At 38.6% G+C, this 23903-nt stretch overlaps 1 protein-coding gene across 1 annotated transcript; it reads right to left on the minus strand.

Annotated features, from left to right (window-relative positions):
- Positions 1-923: 923 nt before the first annotated feature.
- LOC112560641 (transmembrane channel-like protein 7) lies at positions 924-22736 on the minus strand. The gene is given in 18 exon segments (XM_025232603.1): positions 924-2517; positions 3837-3915; positions 4889-5056; positions 5510-5640; positions 6127-6202; positions 6591-6704; positions 7156-7252; positions 7901-7945; positions 7979-8133; positions 8251-8411; positions 9216-9377; positions 9796-9946; positions 10793-10944; positions 11783-11807; positions 11809-12088; positions 12795-12876; positions 13842-13890; positions 21696-22736. Coding segments are annotated over 18 exon segments (2874 nt in total). The 5' UTR covers positions 22481-22736; the 3' UTR covers positions 924-2355.
- Between the last annotated feature and the right edge of the window lie 1167 nt (positions 22737-23903).

The following is a 23903-nucleotide window of genomic DNA, read 5'->3' on the forward strand; positions in this document are numbered from 1 at the left end:
ATTTATGCAGCTCTTCTTTGCCACACAAAAGACGTCTTCATTTGGGCTAGTGGCTATGCTGGCATCTTAGGCAATGTTCAAGTGAACCAGGCTCATAGTCAATTGCAGTCATTGGTGTGAATTGACTCTCTGCTCACTTCATATGTTCAGACTCTGGGGCAATGCCACTGGGACGCTCGCATTCCCACCTTTCACAAATTTATCTCTAGTGTTGTCTGAGACACTTTGTTTTCATGTTAAAATGACTTGTCCTGGTATCCAGAGTATCCGCCAACAATTTTTTTTTTTGGTGACTGGCTGCTTTTCTTGTTTAGGTCCATCCTACCAGCAGCTGGTTTTGTTTTTCATGCTTTACCATTGGATATAATTTAGGACAATCAAATTTAAGGTTCTGGCTAAATGATGGCCTAAAAAGGCCACAGTCCTTTTAAACCTATTTTACCCATTTTAATCCTTTCCTTGTAGAGTAACCTTTCCCTTGACATAGCCTTAGTTCCTGGCAGGACCTTAAACAAACATCCATCTGAATTCCTGACACCAGTATGCGCTGTCTTGGCTGAAGTTGCACTAGCACATTCCTTAACCCTGTTTTTTTGCTGAATTCAATCCACTGGGCAGAAAATAGCATCAAAAAGGTTACAATAAATTAGGTCATGGGTCAATCCACAACACTTCCACTATTTTGAATTGAGTGGGACTGGCTGGTGGCAGTCAGTGTATGCTGCCTATGAAATGAAGTTTTTAAACATTACTAGATTCTCAGTTACAAAAGATTGTCATGTAAAAATCTACAGAGACCTGTAACAAAAAAAAAAATGGCATCTAGACTTATGTTGCATGATCTTTTGATGTACATGATAAAACATTCCATTACCAGGGCTCACGGCCTGCTTAACTGTTTCACAAAGCTTAAAAATATGAGCTTGGTTTTGATTGACTTTATTCGTTGCAGTCTGAAAGAACAATAATAGATAATAAAGATGGTTGCATCCTGTGTGGAATACAGAAAATGAATCTTAACAAAACATAAATATCATTTGACTTGTAAATGTTGCATAAATTTTAAAGCAGTGTATTTAGAAAGACTTAATTTCTACATCTAACACATTTTTACAAATCATGCACAAACCATTTTTTTCAAAGTACTTCAAAAAACATTAATATTTATTATAAACTGTACCCTTCTGAATCCAATTGACACTAAACAATTTTCAACACATTTTTTTCATAAGAATCGTACCATTTTAATACTTTTTTTTTGTAGAAATATGTTAACTTTTCACTAGGGTATATGTGCAGACAGATGCCATCATACTATTTAGTCATTCTTTCAATCCTGGTATAGCAGATATTGCCTGTCTGCTTTTCAAAGCATAATAAATGCCCCAATATTTACAGGTTTGATTGTCATTTGTTTTTCTGAGATAACAAAGATATAATTTTTACATCTGTTTTTGGCCACTCGAAAAAACAAACACACAGACAAAAGGGTTTTTGGCACAAATATGCATTTTATATTCTAATGTAAGAAACAGACAGCAGAAAATGAAGCTTTTATTATTAAGCCTTTGATTAAGCTTTCTGATGTCAATTTTTAAAAAAAATTGTAAGTATTGGGAGATCTGGATATAAGTGTTTTCAAGTAATCAAATGATGTCTAGCAATCAGCCCTCTTATAATAACACTTCCATTATCAAATAATGGACAAAGAAATTAGAGTAAAAGCACACACCAGGTTGACCATTTCTTAGCTCTTGAATATTTTCTGTACATCCACTACATACTTGGTTTACCAAACACAAAGGACCTGACTTTTTTACTTCACATTTGCTTGTGCTTATAGTTTGACAACATCACTGAATTTATGCAATCTTTTGGGTTTAAATTGGCCAATGTTAGTGTGAATCTCAGCATTTTGTGTAAACAGTTAATTAAAAACTTTCCAAATACTTACAAACTTCAAAGATACATGAGAAGAAATGAACAAGAAAACATGGATCCTAACATTCTCAACATCAATTCGTCCAAAAACCCACTTATTTAGAACATCTTAAATACTAGTTTTTTTAAATAAATTACTGCAGCCCAAAAGTCTTAATGTAGGAAGACAAAAAGCAAATTAGTGCCCTATTTCTGGGGACCAAATGAACACAATATTATGAAAGTTTGCTTTACATAGACCCAAAAACCTATCAAAAGTTATGCTGCAAAAGATTGAGACTAGACATGTTTCAGCATTCCAGCAGTTATTGCTTCATTTGACATTTCTGCTCCTTTTTATGCTAGCCTGACAGAGGTGAACGAGTCGTTATATCACACGAAAGTTCTAGAGAAAACCATTCTGCTTGACACAGTTCAGCTGTTCCCAGGCCACTGGTCTATAGGCTGGTTTGGACTCAGCAGCAGTTTGCCTTTAATGCTGGTGGACTGTTTAAGACTCTCTGGGATCTCAAGTTGTTTGTGCCTTTTCTGCAGTTCGTCCACCCTTGCCAGAAGAAAATGTTTGTCACGCCCTTCCTGCAAACAAATTCAACATAATGAAAGTTTTGTCAGATAGTATTTCAATGAGAAAAGAAGGTGTTTTCTTTCTTAATCTTTTCAACAGAAAATTTGCTTCCTATTTTTTTCAGTGGCTGGCTGCTGACTATGAGATCTCTTGATTGATAGCTATTTCTGAAAACATGTATTGAAAGACGAAAACACAAGCTAGTGTACTGACTTAACGTGTGATTGTAACAAACTCAAGTATGAAGAAATGGAGAAAAAAATCCCAAAGCACATGCCCATTTTTCTGGCCTAAGTCTGAGATTTAGAGTGTATATCTTTTATGTACCACTCAAAATATAATATATGAATATAAAATATTATATTTATATATTGTCCATGTCACAATGCACCAGACAGCTTGTTCAGACTAGCCTGACAGCAGAGAAAGTTATGCATGTATTTATCTTATCATGGCCATGTCATCCACCTTTGAGGTATATTAGTGTTAATGTGGAATATGATACTTGCTGGAATGGTATGAATCACTGCCATGTTCTACACAGCCTTAATCTTCTGAGAAACTTGTGTAAAGCCTTTATTGGAAAACCAGGTACCTGAGTGGTTAAAAAAAAAAACCTATGTGGCACAGGAAACTCCTGAAAGTTGACCCAGCTGTCTGGAATGGATACGTGACTCCTTAGAAGGTTGGAGAAGGTAAAGCAGCAAAGGAGAGGAGATTGGCACTACCCTTACAAACGATGGCCAAAAGAAAAGTCCTACCTCTCATACCTCACTCCTCAATGACCAAAAGGTCAGAGAACTACTTTTCAAAGTTTGTAATAACTAATCTGCAGTGCCTCCTTGTGTGGAGATGAGCTCTATGTGTTAAACAATGCTTGTGATTTGTAAAATGCTACACTTAACCACACAAAAAGATACAAGCATCAGCAAATAGATGACACCATGGCAAAAATGAACTACATATTGACTGATAGGTTGATGTGAAATATATGGTGCAAATGTAGTGTGTATAGATCAGTGTCAGTCTTTCCAAGCAATCTTCAAGTATCCTGTTCAACAGCTTCTGTAAAGCAAGCTTATTAATAGCTTTACAACCCAGATCAGAAGGAGAATGTAATTCCAGGGAAAGAATGGTAGCAATCTGGTATTTACAACATGTACTTTTGACAAAAAACCACATAGCATTTACAACAAACCATTACCATTTACAACAAGAAAAACATAATTTTTACAAAAAAAGAAATATACCATTTACAACAACAAAAAATCCATGTACTATTTAGAATAAAAATCACATACTATTTACAACAACAAAAAAAAAAGCATACCATTTTGAGATGGTCACTCAACATCTCCTGCATCTTCTTGTAGCCCTGCCCAATTGTCCAGTAGCAGTAGATCACAAAACTGTCAGAGGCCAGAATGGAACAGTCTCAAAATCACAAAAAATTGCTGCTGAATTCTGTTTAAAATCTAAATAAGTTTACTTCTCGTTTCCAAAATGACAGAAATGACTTTTTTAAATGTGCATATCCAAGCAAATTTATTGGTATATGACATTACTGAAATCATGAAGGAAAAGGGATCGGAATCTGCATGAACATTTTGTGAAAATGGGGTAAATGTGAGGTGAGAAAACAAAACAAATACACTGCTATTTACAAAAACAATAAACACCCCATGCTGGATACTTCCCAAGCATCAGAAGATACATTACTTAACTAGCTGAGACAATGCTTTGATCTTTGATTCTGATACCCAGATATGCATGAATCTGAAGTATCTTTTTTAAAATTATAATTAACTTAACACTAGAGGAAGATAAAACGTCAATTAACATTAATAGAAACTGTTTCTTCCTTACTGCACTGTAAAATAGCACTTTTTTGTAAATCCAAAGGAAATTAAGTATATGCACAATCCATCACCACTGCTATGTTTATATTCTGCAGATTCTAATGGTTACACACCAAGTAGAAATAAACAAACATGATTCGCAGTTATAAAGAACAAACTTGAGGGTCAAAAATAGGCCTAAAAATAATGAAAATTGCTAGCCAACTTCACATGTCCACTAATGTTGCCGTCATTTTAGAAAAGAAAGGTACATCTGGAAAAATTCTTGAAACTAGTGCGTTTTAATGGGATTTACCTACCTAAATGACTGGATTTCATCCCTTTTTACTAATTTTTTTTTGTGTGTTAATATACAAACTATAAAACATGACAGACACAGGTGTGCCTTAATAATGCCGAATGGGCATAATTGTCTGGCCTGGTCTTGAAGAGAACAATTTTTGCACATTAAAATCACTTTGTGTGGAAAAGCAAACTTAACCATTTCAATAGCCAATGTTTGGGGAAAACTTGTACCACTCACCACAAAACACCAAAGGCAGGAATAAAGAAAGCTGGTGTTGCCAAAAAGAACAGGAAGTTTGCAACCCCCCGTGGCCAGCTCAAAATTTCATCAATTAAGGCCTTCCATACTGTGTAGTTTTCATTTGAGTAGACTCGAAATGGACCACAACTCTTGGAGGGATGAATGCTGCAAGTGTTTAAAGTTGATAAAGGTGAGTGTAGCACTGGCTTCACTACTAGACTTTTTCACTTCTTCACTACAAGATTTATTTCACCAATCCACTAAGGACTTTGCTAAAAAGCAGCAAAAAACCCTTATACACACACCTTAATGTTAAAGTAGTATTTTCAGAATCATATTTCAACATTTCTTCCAAAAAAGCATCAAGGCTCCCATAATAATGTAAAGACATTACTTAAAGATGAGCCAAATGCAAAGGCATGTTGTGCTCAACAGACCCTGTTTATAATTCTTATAAATGCCTCAAACTCAAAATTGCAAAAATGAAAAAATGATTTTAGGGAAATTAATTTCTATTTTTAATGCAAACATTCAAGTGTAGTCTTTAAGAGACTCTCTGTGTGAGAGTGAGTGTGTCTGTGAGTGAGAAAGAAGGATGCAGCCCCGTGTGATACCCACTTTCCAATCATATATCCAATAACTGCAGAAGTAGCAATAAAAGACAGCAACAGTATTGTCATGAAGAAGGAATTTGCCTTTGATGCATTGTAAGCCTTCTGAGGTGGCTCATAGTTGTTCATTAAAGACACCTGAAAAGACAAGACATGACTACATAACATGGTCTATACCCTTCAAAGACCTCAACAGATTGCTTAGACTATCTGACAAAATACAGAGCTCCCCTAATATTTTCTTTGGAAGAAATCTATTAAATGTTAATTTCTGATCATGAGTAGGAATACCAAGGTCAAATTTCATTCATTTTATGAAAAAAAAAGTTCTCAACATATGTTAATTTGAAACTACAGAAAGCTGATATATTTCTCTGAGAAATCCATTAAGATCAATCAAAATAAACATATGCTTATCTATATATATATTAATATTAAAACTAATAAATGCATGAAAATTTAAGTCTAAAAACCATTCTGGGGTTTAAAACAAGACATGAATAACTAATCCTGATCCTGTGAACTCTAACAATCTCAGTTACTTCAAAACATTCAAATTACAGCTGAAATATCAACAAATAAATCTTCTACCCAAGTATTTTAAAATTCTGCAAGAACACTTACTTTTTTAATAAAGAAAATTATCAAGCATTTGACAAATGAAATGCCTGGTAACAGTGGTGTGAAAAACATCCCACACCTAGAAGACAATAAATGAAATGAGAAAGATGACAGCAATGCACTGACAGCAGTCACATAAGTATCAGACTTTCTACAGATCCTTAATCCATCAGCTAGCCAACACGCAATTTATCTCTTAGATGGCTCACCAATGCATAATTGTAATCCCAGCTACAATGAAACTCAGGCCCTGTTCCCCATCTCCCCTAGAAGAACTGCAGCATGATAATTTTCATTGTCCTCCATACAGACATGAAGTTTGTTGCACATCATCACTACATTAAATATGAACTCCACAGCTTCAGACAAAAATCCCAGAGAATTCTGAAAATGTTTCACTGCACAACATGTTCTTATACAAAGGGCTTAACTCATTGTACAAGATGATGAGACAGGAAGCAACTCACCAAGACAGTGTCTGAGAGTAAACTAAATCCAGAACGTTTTGTGGAATATCAAACTCTTGGCTGCCATAATTCGCCACAAGGTCAATCTTTCCTTTCAAGCGTTCATAAATAGTTCTGCAGAATAAAATTATTATAAATGTCATTAATACAATAGACAAATCTAGCTGTACATGACAGAAAACATGTTTTTTCTTCCCTGACATCTGTTTCAATAATACTCTGTGTTATAAGAGATAGGAGTACCTCATTAAGGACAAAAACATGCAAGGCACAATGACCAAAGTACTAAATATTATAAAACATGGAGGCTTAGTATGATAAATATGGGTACTATATGACATCATAACACATGTAATTGCTGTTCCATATATGTATACATACTTTAATTCTTTAAAGCAGTTTCACTGAAAACATAATGTCTACCTAACAGTTAAATACTGTGTAATTACTGGTTAAAATTTTCTGCAAGACAGCTCAGTTAAAAGTGTTATCAAGTTTTACTTAAAAGAGCTCATTTAGTTATGTGTGGCTGTGGCTTTGTATGTGTGTGCAAGTGTGCACTCACTTGCGAGGGAATTCCACAGAAAGGTGTAAACTATATATACTGCAAAATCCAGCAATGTCAGTTTGTAGAATTGCTGCCCAACATATGTCTCCCAGCACTGCACATGATTAACGATAACTAATGAGCTACATACACTTATAAATATTCATAAATCCTCTGTAAAATAATGGTCATCTGCATGAGGTTGACAAAAAAATGATGACATGACAGTGCCAATGCATTATGTTGCCCAACTGCATTCTACTGATCTCACACAAAAAAACAATGAAGATAAAAGCTGCTGGTGTTAAAATTTTCTTTCCTTGGACTAAAACTCCTCTGCCATGATTAGATTGTCCAATTATAGGCAGAACAAAAATCTAGAGAAAACTGACAATGTTTAACATGAAAGAAATGCAGAACTGGTTGAAATTGGAAGATGTGGGGTGGGGGGATCAGAAGAAGAAGAGTTCTCTAAGAAAATTCAAGAATGCTAAATTAAATAAGTTCATATTTAATTCTTGCATATCTGATTAACATAAAATGTTCCAATAATCTGAAAAAAATAGTTCACTGTTTTTATATAGTTATTAATGGTGAAAGAATGCTTTATACCCTAACATGGAAAATTCTTAAAGGGAAAATCTTGCTTTCTTCAAATAACTGCAGGCTAATGTGGGTATACACAAATATCATCTCCTGACAAAGTCTTCAACTGTTTAACTCTTTCAACAATGTTATGATTTTGCATAAAAGCCTGACTCACCTTCACACTGCCTTCTGTAGTCGATGTGTAGCCAGACTGCGATGTGTTATAGACTGCGAGACTTATGCCAGGCCAAACCACAGGTTATTGCCGCAACACTTTTTCCCACTGTTACCATTGACTTCTTCAGGACAGCTTTTTCCATCCTGTGAAATGTCTGTTCCTCAACTTGCAGCCTGTAGTAAAGTGTGACAACCAGCACACCCAGCGAGGCAAGCCTCAGTACAACAGTTCTGTGCGATAAAACCAAAAAAATATATGCTTTTCAACAACAACAAACAATTCCTGCTAACCTATGACCACATTACCAGACCCATGCACATACACTCAAAATAAATCAAGAAGCATACCTAAAAAGAGTCATTCTCATTTCAGTGACCGGCCAGTAGTCTTCATAAAAAACAAGTTTGGCAAAGAGTAAAGGAATTATAACGTTGAGAATAGTGATGGTCACTGAAGGCAGGTACTGCACTACCAGGGACAGCTCCTTATTCAAGCTTTGTTTCTGTAGCTGTTGACAAAGTGAAGTCATTTTCACTGAATATTTTCAACATGTTGATATCCACTGAAATCTAGATAATTTAAACCTAAAGGTAATGGTCAGAATTTATAATGCTAGCAATTGACATTTATCATTTCTTAGAGCTAAACACAGTGTTGAAAATTTATCATTCAATGTGTTAGAGTTGGAGGTATAGAGTTTGAACACCTGTGCCTATGAACCTAAAACAGAAATAAACATAATTCACGCAAAACTTTTAAGTGCATTTTTTTAAAGAATTAAATGTTTCATTCATCAGAGAGCTTTCAGATGCATACTGTTACAGTTTTAGTTGCTACTGTCCTTTTCATCTATGTCAAAATAAGCATTAAATGTTCTGACTCTAACATGGCATAATGAGTTACATTATTTCTCATTATGGTTGGATATCAAAAAGCAGTAAAAAGAGAGAATCTATAAAGATAGGCTCTCAAGAGGCCTTGTCTTGCCATTATTGGTCTTAATATTTTAATATCAATGAATTGTAACGAAAAGATGATCTAGCCACAGCCTATACTGTACAGTGGGTTGCCCAGCATTTTGCAAAGACCAAAATATTTATTGTAGCACATTCACACTGAGTCAAGATTTCATGTAGTGGTCATCATATAAGATTCCAATATGTATAAATACAATCCCAGGTATAAAAGAAAAAAAAAATTCTGTCATATATCCTTGCTGAAGTCTTCAGAACACACCCAGAGAAATAATTAAAGAACACTCATGAAAGATTTTCAAAGATTTCAACAAATAAAGAAAATATTAATTACTTACATCTATCAAGTTTGTCATGGTGTAGTACACAAGAAACAGTGATGCTGCCAGAATGCACAAAATAATCACATTTACAGCCAAGCGCACTGCATATAATCTGGCAAGGTCCCGTTTTGAGCGATTCATCTGTGTTAAACGTTTCCTTTGCTCCTCCAGGGCAGCCTGCAATTCATTAAGTTCTACAATGCTAGAATATGCTACATCTAAATAATTTTAAGCCAGCACATTAACACAAATAGCCCTTCATATTGTGTGCCAGAATAATTAAGTGGTGCTACTAAAAATGGTGCTGACAATCAACGCAAAGAAATTTTGCTTGGACTTGGCAAACACAAACAGACTTTGCAAAATAATCAGATTAATTACTGCTTAGCTGCAAACTGAGGGCATCATTGCCAAAAATAAAATTTTTAGTGCCAGTGCTAACACAAAAAAGCTTCCTTTCACCCCAAGGAAAAAAATAAGCACTTGTGTTTCATCCCAATAATGACTGAACAGATTCTTTCTGGTATGTAGGGCACACATCCACATACAAACATATAAAAAGAATTAAAAAAACAATTTACCACCATGTTTTTACCTTGAGCTCTTGAAACAGAATCTTTTTTCTTACAGCAGCAGAATTCTCTGAAACAATGGAGTAGTCCCAGCCACAGAACACACTGTTAGTGAAGAAAGTTGTAAATGTTTCACTCTCCATTATGACGCCCTCTCTTACACTTCGGCTTGAGCTGTCAACACAAAACTTGAACTGTTGTCGATTTCATGATGTAATGATGTTCCATTGTGTTAAACGAGGTTTATTCATAAAATCTTGGTGTACTCATGTGAAGAAAAAGATATAAAATACAACGCAGAAGGAATACCCTAAAGAATGGTGCTCTGCTATTTTTGAAAAAAAATCAGCAATGATGTATAGTTCAGTGTCAGTATTGTAAATTCTGGTACCTAAATTAGTGTCATAACAAATCAAGGTTTCTTGATATTCTATTCCACTATTGCAATCACTAGTTCCTGCCATGAAAAAAAAAAAAAAACATGACCTGAGGTCAGAAAAATCTCATTCCCTTTTCTATGAGTGAGTTTGTATGTACATCTGTACAGTAGATTTACATTCAAAATTGAATATCGCCCTGAACATTCTGCATAATGCGTGCACATCATGGTAAGTAGGCAGACACCATGAATGTAGTTCTAGTTTGACTGTACACTCTTCTGATGACCTAGCATTCCTAGATAAATAGGTATAAAACAAAGTTGGACTGCTTCTCTCAGTCTCTTACAGAGGAGGAGTGGTTGGAGCACAGCTAGTTTGATACATGTGTTGCAGCCTATACTCCCCAGTTGATCCAGCTGTGAAGGGGGTAAGTGACTATAAAGGGTTGGGGAAGGAAGACAGCGAGGGAGAGATGGATACCCTTCTTCACAAACAGCTGGACCAGAGATAAGTGAGGACTCTAACATTTCTCTCTCCTATGACCCTAAGTTCATGGGACAATCGTATACACACACACATTCCACAATCATGAACTTCACGTAAATATGAAATCAAAAATAAAGTTATAAAATTTACTCACTTTAGAATGATGAAGATGAGACTTAGAAAGAAGGTGAAGCCCAAGGCCAGGAGATAGGCCAGACCCATGTTGTAGAAGTGTTTGGTCCCATCAGTTTCAAAGGTGCGATTGTAGTAGTTTCCGTAAAACAGTATGGTTGTTTCCAGCCATCCCTTGCAAATACATGTATTACAAATAACTAGTTTGTTTTTAATAAAAGTCTGTCTTGTGGTTAAGCATATGTAATTTTTTTAAGTGATAAACGAATTTCCTTCTTTAATGTACAAATCTGAAGAATTGGAAAGTGATTGGGGTGAAATCTGATGGTACCTGCATGCTTTTATCTTTAAAAGCACACATCATCCTGTAGAGTTGATGAAATAATGATTGTATGAGTTTATTTGGTGAAGCAGATATAAATGTGTTGCAGTATTGTTGTTGTGCTTCTATATAGAGCTGTCTAATTGCCCTTTAAGATAAATACAGTCTCGTCTTATAAAATCTTAGCTGATTTTTGCGACAGGCTAAGGACTTTCTGCTCTTCCTACACAGCCTGTGCCATGTTGTTTTCCCAAAATGTTTCTGGATTTTCACAATCTTTTAGTAAATGGCTTCATCTTGGTATCATCCTAGATCTCTTTCAAATGTACCTATGCCCTATGGCTTACTCGATACTTGTTCTAGATGCTGCATTGCGCAAAATGCTGTAGAACTATACTATATAACACATGGTTGCAGCCATTTATGAAATTCTGCTTCAGAACTCACAGTGACTAAAGAAAACATCCACCTTGTGACATCAACCTACCTATGAAGCCATTAAGACATTGTGTATCTTGTATCATCATAAAGAAAGGAGCATGTTTATACAAATGAACACATTTTTTATAAGTGTTAATCCTTTACCCACTTCAAATTATTGATACTTGTGATAAGTATCACAAGTACAGTTTCAAGATGTGCTTATTTACCTTTCTGTATACTTAATAATAATAAGTATATAATACTTACTGTGCCTACGATGAAATCTACTATTTTATCTCCTATTTTTCTTGTCTGTCGAATTTTTGACATAATCCATATAAGCCTCGCTGCATTGTTTTGCCTGCAGCTGGTATGGGCATGTATCATTGCTATTACTTGCAGTTCTATTACAGAGATTTGATGTGTTTAACCACTGGCTGAAAGACTCTGGATGCGTCGTAGAGAAGAAGGGCATGACGATGACTAGGAAGGACATTAGGAAGCCAAACAAGTTGAGGTACACCAGCCACCGGGTGAAGCGGAAGTAGGAGACTGTTGCACTGCCAAATTTACCTGATAGGAAAGAGTGATAAAGAATAATAGTATACGATTTCCAAGCCATAAAATCCTTTCTGCAAAATCTATTATTTGATTTGTTCTTGAGTTCCTTGTGCGTCCATTACATTTTCAAGGTCATAGGGCTTAATAAATACAAAAATATGGTGAAGTAAAGCTTTTGATATACTTTGGGTAAAATAAAACACAAAGAAGCTAAATATAACATTACAATTCAGATTATCAACTACAGTCAACATGTTACCATGCCTCGCTGCCTACTGATGCAATAACAACTAGAATTATGCAGTATTATGAAGTAAATACCCAAATGCAGTGTGTTAACCCTCTGAGCACAGCATAAAAGTAAAGTATTACAAAACCAGCTAATAACTGAAGACTGTGAAGACAACACTGGGTGAAGTTTGTCTTTTATTATTGCTGCTCTGAGGTAAACATTAGACCTAGAAACCTATACATTTTTGGAAAAAAAAAAGTTTGAACTTGAAATCGCCTTCCTCGTACTTCTCTGGCAAAGGGCCCATCATGCCCAAAGGGTTAAACTCTTTTTAGATGCTTGAGAAATTTAATGAGTAAACTATAAAGTTAAAACAAAAGCAACGTCGACAACTTCTATTTAATGTCCAGTCTTAACGCAATCCCTTATCATTAGATTCAAAGTGAGTAATCAAGTTCACAAAATTTAACTCTGTTTATCTCTGACCTTCAATTTCTTTGAAGTGTGATGACCAGACCTCGACACTGTTCCATGCAGCCTTCGTTTCTGCCTTCCACTTCTCCCATCGCTACAGACAAATGATGTTCATGCTATAAACAATTCTGTATATGGTACATATAAATCTTCTATACATTTCAGCTCGTTACTTCTGTTATATAATTCTGGTTGAATTCTACTCATTTTATGTTTATTTTTATTTGTTGGTTATTATTACTTGAATAGCTCATTTTTGTTAGTCTAAACAAGCGTATGATATCTTCCTTGTACTTGTTTAATCATACATCTACTTATGGTTAGTTCATGTCTGCCAATGCCACCTGTCCACTAACATTAAAAACAAATTGCATGATTTGCATTCGAGTATTAAAATCCAGTGACTTTATGCTCCTTTATAGACATATATGATTAGCCAATATTTTTGTCACTTACAGGCATGCAGCCTCTTCTAGAAGACTTCACCAGACTACTTATTTGTGCTTATTCCCTTTTAACACCCACCAAAGATGACCCACACAGGAATATTGCAAGGTAAAGGTCTTTACTTTATTGAGAATTGCAATACACCTTCCAGCTTAAAAGTTTCAATTTGACTTCCATTTTACCTCCTTTTGGTAGTGCAGTGAATCAAAATAATGAAACAGAGGCAAGAAATTTTTCAGAAAATGTACACTTTCTTTCCTGGACATCTCTGTTTTTCTGGTCTTATCTCAAATAATCACAAAGACCACCAGTAAAAGCTTTTGTTTTAAATTGAAATTTTTGTGAGTGGATTTTGAAGAACAGACACTTTCCAAAGGTCCGAGCGAGCGAGAGTGAGAAAAAAACAAATTTACCAAACTTATAGGAATGTTTTACAAAAATAACGTCTCTCATTCTAAAAAACACAATTTCAATGCAACACTGACAGCCATAAAAAAATCATAAACAAAAGCAAATGGCTGATGTCTATTTACTACCCATATGTGGCTGTGACTTGCATGGTGCAAATGGACTCCCCTACTTTACTGTGGGCATAGAGTCTGTTAAACTTGCCTTCCATGCTGTTCCTCTTAACGACGTATCTATGTCCCACATACTGTCCCTGCAACATCCAAGTATCACGATAAGCAGATGCATGCATGCAAGGTTATACACAAGCATTTGTGTGAATATAAGGATGCAAGTACATTTATCCACAAAAAAACTACACACAAGAATATGCCTCTTTTCTTAGACCAGGAACTAGGAGAAACGCCTTTTCAAAGTCAGAATAACTGCAGGCTTCTGTACAGCAAGGCCGTGAATATGTACACAGATAATCAAAAATATCCAAAGGAGATTTCATCAAGAGATAGTTTAAATGTGCCGAGACAAATCAAAAAGTTACTTTTTGAGGCAGCACTAGGCAAAAGCATGGACATTCCTACAAATATTGCTAGTATCTATAACTCAAACACTGACTTTACCAGACTGAAGACACAGCTTTTCTGCCAAGTGCCATTGCTCTGAGCCTGGGCAAAATGGCAGTTCAGTCAAACGTCAGTGCTATTTCATCTGAATTAGTAGCGTCAGAGACCATGAGAAAAAATGCTAAGTGAGATCGACAAGCTTTTGAAACTGTACTATCCCATGCAGTTACCATGACAATTGCCAAGCAGTTTTTCTGCCTTAAAAGAAAGAAAAATATATGAGAAGTTCCACGACACAGACGTGTTTAAATAACTGCCTCATTCTGCATGTGTTTAAAGGGAGAGTTGATCTAGATTTGGAAGAAATTGCACTGGAGTTCATTAAAAGAAATCAAAGATGGTTTTTTGGCACACAGACTTGTAAACATTGAATATGGTTAATATGATTATAAAGTCTGTCTTATTTTGAATGGCATCATTTCTTGTGATAGCCATGGACAAGTGAGTCATTTTTCAATGCATTTTGTTTCGTTTTAAGCATTGCCTTGTATTTTAACATGGAAAGAAGCATTTGCTGTGATGCTAGCACTAAGTGCATATGTGCACTAGACCCACATACTCACTGCACTAAACTTCCTTCTTGTTTAATAACAATAACGTGTGTGCGAGTGTAAATGTTGTTCACTGTCAACATGGAGTTTGCTCCCTGCCCTCACCCCTCAACAAAGCCAAACATCTTCCTACACCATTGCACAAATTTAATATTTAAAATATAAATAATTTAAATAATCTTAGTCATGAGCCAGTGGTTGAAAGAAACTGCTGGTATATTTATCATTAGGTGGACTATCTAAAATAAGTCATCCTCTGTGTGTGTGTAAAATTATTGCTTTCCCAATAAAGGCCACCACATTTGTAATTTACATGTAAAAATTATTTACTCGCAGAAATATGAGATATATTCTGCACACAGTCATTTTTATTTAAGCCATAGTAACTTATTCATGACAGTCCACGTGATAATGTAAAAGCAGTTTCCTTCACCAGTAGCTCATTACTAAAATTGATTTAAATTAATTTCCAAATAAAGAATTTTGTCACAGTTACAACATAGTAGTCATGCACTGGTTGTTAAAGTTGATAAGCCATAAATCATGACATGCACTAAATCATGCTGCACCACGTAAGAAACCCATATAAATTACTAATATTGCAAGGGAGTCTAAACCTGAAGACTGCACATTAAAACAGGAAAAAATTGCATAATGACAAACATCCAAAGAGAATCTATAACAACAAAAAGAAAAAAATCTAAACACTAAAACTGTAAGCTGTAAGCTCAAGATAAATTAATAGAAACACTATAATTGTGCACTCAAGTAAACTCCATAAGTATGCAAGCTTGTACCATGGGAAAATTTCCAGCTCTGATCTTAAACAGTCCTTGTGCATGCAATGAGTTATCTCCAAAAACACGACGTATCATACTTTTCAGTTTTGTAAAATATCTTGAAATGAACGGTTATTGGGGGTAATACAATTAATATCTGCCAGCTAATATGTGCTAAGACTTTTCACAAATAGGATGACTATCAAATGACAAAACACACATGTGCACATGTCCATAGAACTGAACTCCCTTTGAGATACCCTTTTACGTAATATGCTATAAAATGTACTATATGCTTCTTACTATGGTAATTTTACATCACTTAAAATTCATGCATGACACACTAATGTTGTGGAAGTGTCACGATGTCAATACCAGTCCCACATATCCACCCCTCTCTCTGCTGATTGGTTTGAACAGAACAATGCAAACTTTTACGTAGACCGATTTAATAAATTTTATTTTGTGTAATAATGTAGTACTGTATGTCCCTCCTACATAAAAGGACTGACGTCTACCAAATAAGTCCAAAGTTCTCTCACTCCACTCTCACACACGTGCAACACTGACAGCTAAAAGCGCTGGTCAAAAAACATAAAAATAAACCTCTGGTCATATTTCGAAATGGGTGATACAGTATTTTATAATACTTTGTCTATATTATAAAACATCATATATCTTCTTTAGACTCTACTTGACCCACACACACACCTCTCTCTAATTGTGCAGGCAAGGTTATCAGATAAAACTAGCAGCCTTAACGGATACACTCGATCCGTCAGTGTAAATTTATGGGACTTCCTGGTACAGATTCGGTGCGATCGTGTAACGCAGGTGACGGATGACTGCCAGCATTGCACCACAACGATTTTTGTCAGATGTACACCCGACAAACACTAACATGAACTCCGTGTAAAGTCCTCGCTCGATTCTCTTCTGGGAACAGGACATTTGTTATTTCCTGTACGTCACTGTTGACATCCATATTCACAGACTGGACAAGCGGAATCGTTCTACCACAGCCTGAGCTACGTTTTGATATAGATTGTCAACAGGCTTTGTTACTGTTCCCACAGTCTTCATATCAAAATTAAGCTTGACTATCTATGAGGAAAGTTGAGAAACACTATTTTCTGACACAGACGTTTTCTCTTTCCTTCCTCCCCAACACGTGTCATAAGCTCACCATCGATTTATTGTATGACATTGGAATCTTTCTGAACAAGAATTCAAACCGAGCACCAGCTGGTGTCAGAAACCGAATTGTATGGTGACGCACCCAAGCTGGATCCGATCTCGCAGGCCGTAAAGGTTATCAGGAGGGAGAACTGAGCTATAAATTATTGTTTTTTACTGGACCCGGACTTTGTATAGAACGTCTCGACAAAAACTGGCGAACACAACAAAGGGCAAAATAAACTTGGATCGTGGAAATCATGTCCTCCATCCGGGTCATTATTGCCGCGGATGGGCGCACGTGTCGATTTAATCACGAACTTGTATTACTGGACTGCTGGCACACGGGTTTTTTTTTTTTCCAGTTAACTACTAAAACGAGGCAGGTGTTTACAAAGCTTCTGGATTAGTCACATTTCAGATTAACTGCTAAAACGAGGCAGGTGTGTACAAAGCTTCCGGTTTAGTCACAGTCATTGCTTTAGACTCGCTGAGACTAACAGTGGTTAACTTCGCAAGAGGCTAAACGATGGTCTCGGCAGACAGCAATGCACGTTCTTGATTTAATGCTTTGTGTATGAGAGAAAGAAAGACAGAAAGAAAGAAACCCTCGAAAAATCGAGAAATCCCCCAAACTGTGGACTGTCTCAACAATGACTTAAAATCGTTCTTTCCACTGTTTTATGAGGCGATCGTCAAAAATGCTTATAAAAATGCCAATAAATTCGCTACTGGCATTAAAACGATTAACAAACTTTGTTCTGACATCTGTTCTCATACGCAATACATGTACCATCTCCCTACCATGCTTAAGACGGCAGCAACCTCGAGTCACTAGTAGTACGACATTCGTATACAGTATATTTTCATTTTTACAGTTACATGTGTTACTTGAATGATGAAACTTAAAAGCAAACACAATTTTAAAAGAGAAATGTGCGTCTATAGCTTCTCCCACATCCAAAACAGACATCTGAGAAACCTCCACGTGAAACAAAGTTCAAAAATAGAATTAATGACTCGGTCATCTCTTTGTGATCTGTAGGAAGTACATGTATCCTTAGTCACGTGTGTGATGTCACCATACACTCGTGCCGTTCTTGTCACGCCTCGGTGAGTACACGACCTCTTCCCACACCACGCGGCCCTGGGGAAGGGGGTGGAAAAGGGGATTGGGGTGGACGCAGCTCAGGTGTCAGCTGATGGAGGTGGCACACGCGTGAATGGTGAAAGGGACTGAGATCAAGTTAAAAAACAGTGTAACAAGTCTGAAAACTTCCGTCATTTAAGAGGTAGATAATCTGCTGTTTAGGTCACCCGAAACCATCCAACTGACGCCTGGTGCCATTGGAACAGGGTAGATGGGGTTGCTCTCCCAATCTCTCCACGAGAACCAAACAACACTTTCATGTTTGCTTTAACGTCAGTCGGTGATTCTGGCTAAGGCGAAACCTCCACACCACACTCTTCATCCGACCTTCACTCCCGACTTCCCTCCAAAAACATCCCCGCACCTCCATCCTGTCGCTAGTCGACCCCCTCCCGCTCTTCCTTCGGTCACGGGGTCGCCACCCGGTCAGTAATAACCCACTGCCAAGCCTGTACCTGTCCTGTGTGCGTGTGTATACGTGCTGTGCTCCATACTGCTATACCATAAAAATGAATGACCCGCTAACGATCGTAAATATTGACCTGACAAACAAACAGAAAACACGAAAGTTCTAAACTGTTGGCCCAGCCTTCGCCGTAACTAACTCGTCATGATCGGCACTTCAACAAGCCTATATAGTTTCTCCCTACCCGACAACTATAATAATTATAATCAGTATATTAATTGTTGCGTCAACAAAATTGTTCCCTCTTTTGTCGCGATATCTGATAAACGATGATCTCTTAACCAAACTTACCTCTGGTTAAAAGTCTAACCAACAGCTGCATGTTTCATTCCTATTTCAAACTTGCTCTGTCTGCATCCGTTCCAACGTGTTGATATTCCAACACCGTGTAAATATAATATAATGTGCTGAGGAATGCTAGCAGCGCGAAAGCATACACTAGCTGCGTTAGAAGATCACCTGAGTGCTACATACTCTTAATTCTTATGCTGCAATTAGTTTTAATAATAATGTTGATAAAGTTAATTTATCTAACGCTTTATCCCACAATCAAAAAGGTTAGCTCAAAGCGCTTAACAACAAAATATAATAATAAGAATAAGAAAAATAAGACATACACGGACGCACGAAACACCCTATGCAAACGTGTCTGTAGAAGGCTGCATACTCTGTACTTCTATGTTATATGTATTTAATCGCCGACCAAAATGTCTGACGACCAATGGCTAGAAGACAGACGGCAGGATACAGATGCTGAAAACTTGCCAGCCTGTTTGCGTGTCTCTTGGCAGGTTTATAGGCATTGCTATTGAAGGACCTTCTACCTCTTCTTTACGGCTTGTCCTCGCTATCGAAAAAGCTATAGTCCATCAGTGATTCGCTCCAAGGGGAAAGTGGATTTTAATTCTGTCAGCATTTAAGATTGTATCACGACGCAGGAACGTATATCATGTGCACAGTAGTAGAGCATGAGCTAAATAATAAAAACATATTTACTCAGTGACAGAGAAGAGAGTTCAGGTGAAACCAATCCGTTCCACAAAGGTACATGACACCTTAAAATAAAGACGGCAAAGATACCGAAAGCTGCACACTATGCCTGTACACAGCTGCATTGCACATGAGTACTAAATAAACACGCATTTATCCGAGCTGCGCTATATTTTTGTACAACTATATTTGTATATGATTTGTAGTAACCACAATAAACCTGTACTATCTGTACATGCCACTACACACATGTACGCGCTCGAGCAGATGCATGTCTGCCAACGCGCACACACGTGACTACAATGTCAACTTTACAAGGAAAATGATAATAGACTATAGTTAACGTTTACTTGATATTTTATCTGATTTAAGTGAAATTTTGAGCCACTGGTAAACAAGTTCTCCTGCTCTCTCTCTCACACAAAATTCTGACCGCCACCTCCACACGAGCGGGACGACAGCCTACAAATCTGTCAAACGTCAGGTTGTGCCCGCACCAAATCCACTGGGCCTTATTTACATGCCTTAGTAGATCCTGTACATACAACACTCATTTTAAAAAGCAGCCATGTTTTCTATTGTTTTTGCTGTATCACATATGGTATGAAGGCAGTTGGTTGCGTGCAAAACTTCCTGTCCTCACACAAAATAACAATTAAATAAGTCTGCTGTTAAAAGTCATGACATATCACATTCATCGCCTAGTTGAAGTTTTTGTACCACCCAGTCCTGCCCTACTGTCTGCCACTACTTCCCTCTAAGATATCTAGCAACCTTACGTTTTGTATGTTGGATAACCTCTGACGAACTTTCCGCCTCACGTTTCACGTCGTTCCGTGCTAATTAACAACAACAACAACCATTGATTATTATTATAAGTAAGAACACAAATCCAGGTCAGACCAACCACAGGGGGGACCAACAGTGGATGATCGAGTGGGTTGGGAGGAGGGGAGTGGAAAGCAAGGATCAAAGAGCTATGTCTCCGTCAGTACACGGGCTATGCCCGAGGTGTCGTGAGGTAGACACATCAGCTGTCGTGACTCCTATCTGCTGTCGCCGCTGTCTGCCTGTCTGCCTCTCCGTGCACGCTTCGTGATCTTACAACAAGAGCGCCTGCTTTGACACATTTACCGAGGGCTGGGACCTTCTTATACGACAATAACGGCAATCACAAACTTCGTCACGAATCACCGTGTGACTCAACGATTTACGATTTATCTCCACTGGGGAGGCGTGGCGGCGGGGCGGGGGATGGGAGAAGTCTCAATGGCGCCCCCGGCGTATGACGTCAGCAAACCCCTTGCAGCTCCGCCAATACGATGTCGACACTTCGCGGGTTCACATTTTAAAAAAAAAGATACAATAGACAGGCGGGATGATGGGAGAAGGGAGAGGTGCGAGTCAAGTCGCCGTGGTCGTCCCCGGCATCTCGCTTCGTCAGCCAAGCGGCCCCAACTACACCGGAAGGCATACCACACAGTTCAGCCAAAGTAGAGAACTGTTACTGAGATGTATCTCTACTTATAGCATTATTATAACTAATATCGTCCAGCGTCCGTCATACAGGATACGCAGCAACTGTACAACATCCTAGTGGTGTAGGAGCCAGGTCAAGTCGCCCCTTCAAAACCATGATAATGATTATCAGGACTGATAAAGCTACTTTCCAAAGATTTTCTCATAGCACTTTACATAAATCATACAGAGACTAAAATAAATCACCAACAACCATGCACTCATATAACAAACACGTTCACTTCTATGACATACACTCGTATATTGCAAAGTAAATTACAGACACACGTTATGCACGCTCATGGCCAGGGTCGTCGTTCTGAATGCGTTTTAAGTTTAGACTTAAAGGTGGTAAAAGATACTGAGGGGACAAAAAACTGCGATTGTCGCTCACTGCCAGCATGGAATTCTGTGTCACTCAGTACATGGCTGCAGCCAATTAACAGACGCCTCCTGCTCTCCCATTGGCTGAAGCCTTGACGAAGTAACTATGTTCTAGCGACACGTCAACACTGGATGTGCTTGGAGATGGGGGTGGGGGGCTTTCCTCAGGCTCTGCTATTAAGTACCTTGTAATGAGTGAAGCTCATATGTCTTTAAGCACGGCGCGCTCTTGAACACCGGTAAGAAATAGCAACTTGCCTCACCCACCCCTATAATCGGTGCCTGCAATGCGGAAGTTCAGGTGCAGGTGCAGAAGTTATGCACAGAGAGATGACAAAACAAATCTGTAAAGCACGTGCGCAATCATACAACAGAAAGCCTCAAGGTACATAAGCGTTCACACCATAACAGAGCCTCAAGGTACCTGAGCGTTTTGGCCGCGGCGTTGGTTCCTTGAAGGCGGACTTCCTGCAGCCTGTCGGTCAGTGTTTTGGCCTTTGCGTGCACATGGGTGCTGGGCAGATTGGTCTCATCCACGGCTTCGTAGTCCTGCGGGGGATCGTACTTTAAGTCCACACTGCCCGCTCTGGTGTTGTCCCATCCCCTGGCATCCAGGTCCGTGTCATAGGGCACGAACGTCTCCACCGACTCAGGACTCAGCCCGGCCGACGACACAGTGCCGTTGGGGATATTCCTCCTGCGGACACCATGCTGGTCGTTCGGCGACGACACGTACCCCAGGTTCTCGGTACCCTGTCTATAGTCAGCGGCCCGAGGCTGCATTGGAACAGGTTCTAGATAGTCCTGAGGAATGTACTCCACGTTGTCGCTGCCTCGTCCATGGTGACTTCGAGGCTGCTCGGGGACAGGGTGTAGGTAGTCCGGAGGCACATACCCCAAGTTGTCCCTGCCCTCCCCGTAGTTTTCTTCGTCCTGATGCTCTGGAACAGGATGTAGGTAGTCTGGCGGTATGTCTGTCGCTTCGTCGGACACGTAGTTGTAGTCCCCTGACCCCTGGCTGAGCCGATGGTTATTGGGTGAATGGAACTCATCCTCCATCCTCACTCGAAAGTCCGGTTTACTCACATACTCATTGGGTATTTTGCCGTTACGGAGCACAGGGCTTGCTCGTTCATCGTAGTCCGGCGGGGTCAAGTCTTCTGTACGCGGATCGTAAGATCCACCCGTAAACGCTGGTGGGCGTGACATTTTCGCCACGGATCCACCGGGGTTGTGGTGGACACGATGTCTCTACACCTGCCTACCGCTGATCACTGGCAGTCCTAATGCCAGCGCTCCTCGCCTGGCGCAGGCAGTGAGACTGAACCTGAGCCAAGCAACGCACGGCAATTTGAAGTGCACAACCAACACTCCCACCACCAGGCGACGCACAGTCCGCAAGCCAGGTGCCGCGGTGTAGCTGGGCTCACCACGCCCCAGACGCTCGTCACACACTTGCAGGTCTATCGCGGTAAGTACAGGATGGGAACGGCTCCGTGCAGCTATCTTTATGTATGATCGCCAGCAACAGTGTATACGGGTTACTTTGTTACAACATTCGTGGCGGAATCAGCTGTGACGCGGCAAGTTAGAGAGTGCTTTTAAGAACGCTGCGGATGGTGGACTTTTAGGCTGTTATTATCAGCTGTTGTCGGAAACAGGCTTGTAATCATTGTCTTCCGTCAATGAGTTCCCATTTTCACCAGGTTTCTCTTCAATCGTACTTACAATTTTCTCTCTTCTGCATATAACATGCCTGAGTACAAGTGTATATGTTTGCACAAATGTCAATAAAGGGTAGTGAAATGCAATATACTGTAAATACAGAGGCGTGCTGATACAGATGGTTAGGATAATGAAGAGTGTTGATGCAAGCAAAAGTCCATTTTTTGAATTTCAGAAGAAAACTGTGTACCAATGCATGCTTACATATACAGATATCTCTTCTTGATAAACTTGTAACTAGTTACATGTCAGTTCTATAATCATGGCCATACACACATTGAGAGGTATTTTGCCTTGATATCTTCCTTCCTACCTCCCTTCAACCATGGATTTGAGGTTATACTAAAATCTTTCTCAGAAAAGCACACCACTTCCTCTACTTGCTCACACATCAGAGGTAGGCATTCAAGCAAAGAGAACAATTTATAATAGCACATGCTGTAAGCTATGGCCCACAGCCTCGTTTGTTTAGCACAGCCTAGCTTAGGTTATCTAAGTTAGACTTCAGTCCACCTCACTATCTTATCTCACAGGTGATCCACTGCAAAACGCCTGCCAGCAATCCCAGTGAGCCATCTACTCATTCTCTAGGTACATATAAATATTTGCCTGCTGTTCACTGCTGTTGATCTCTCATAAGCACTGCCCAGCCAAAGCAAAACTGCTGTGTACTTCAGTCAAATCACTGTGTTTAATCCCCAAACCAATCAGTCCTCTCCATTCAAATGAAACAGCATCTCATGTTTCAAGGCCTATTGTTTACTTGTTGGCCGCCTTGGCCTTTGTGTGGCTTGTGTTTCTAAGATTTCCCATGCACTAGCACCTGATGAACCCCAAGATAACACCTGACACCAGCAGCTGGGGCTAGTTCATAACTTAAGAGGGACTGGTCGGGGGGGGGGGGGGG

The sequence above is a fragment of the Pomacea canaliculata genome, linkage group LG1, assembly GCF_003073045.1.
Source record: "Pomacea canaliculata isolate SZHN2017 linkage group LG1, ASM307304v1, whole genome shotgun sequence".
NCBI classification, from domain to species: domain Eukaryota; kingdom Metazoa; phylum Mollusca; class Gastropoda; order Architaenioglossa; family Ampullariidae; genus Pomacea; species Pomacea canaliculata.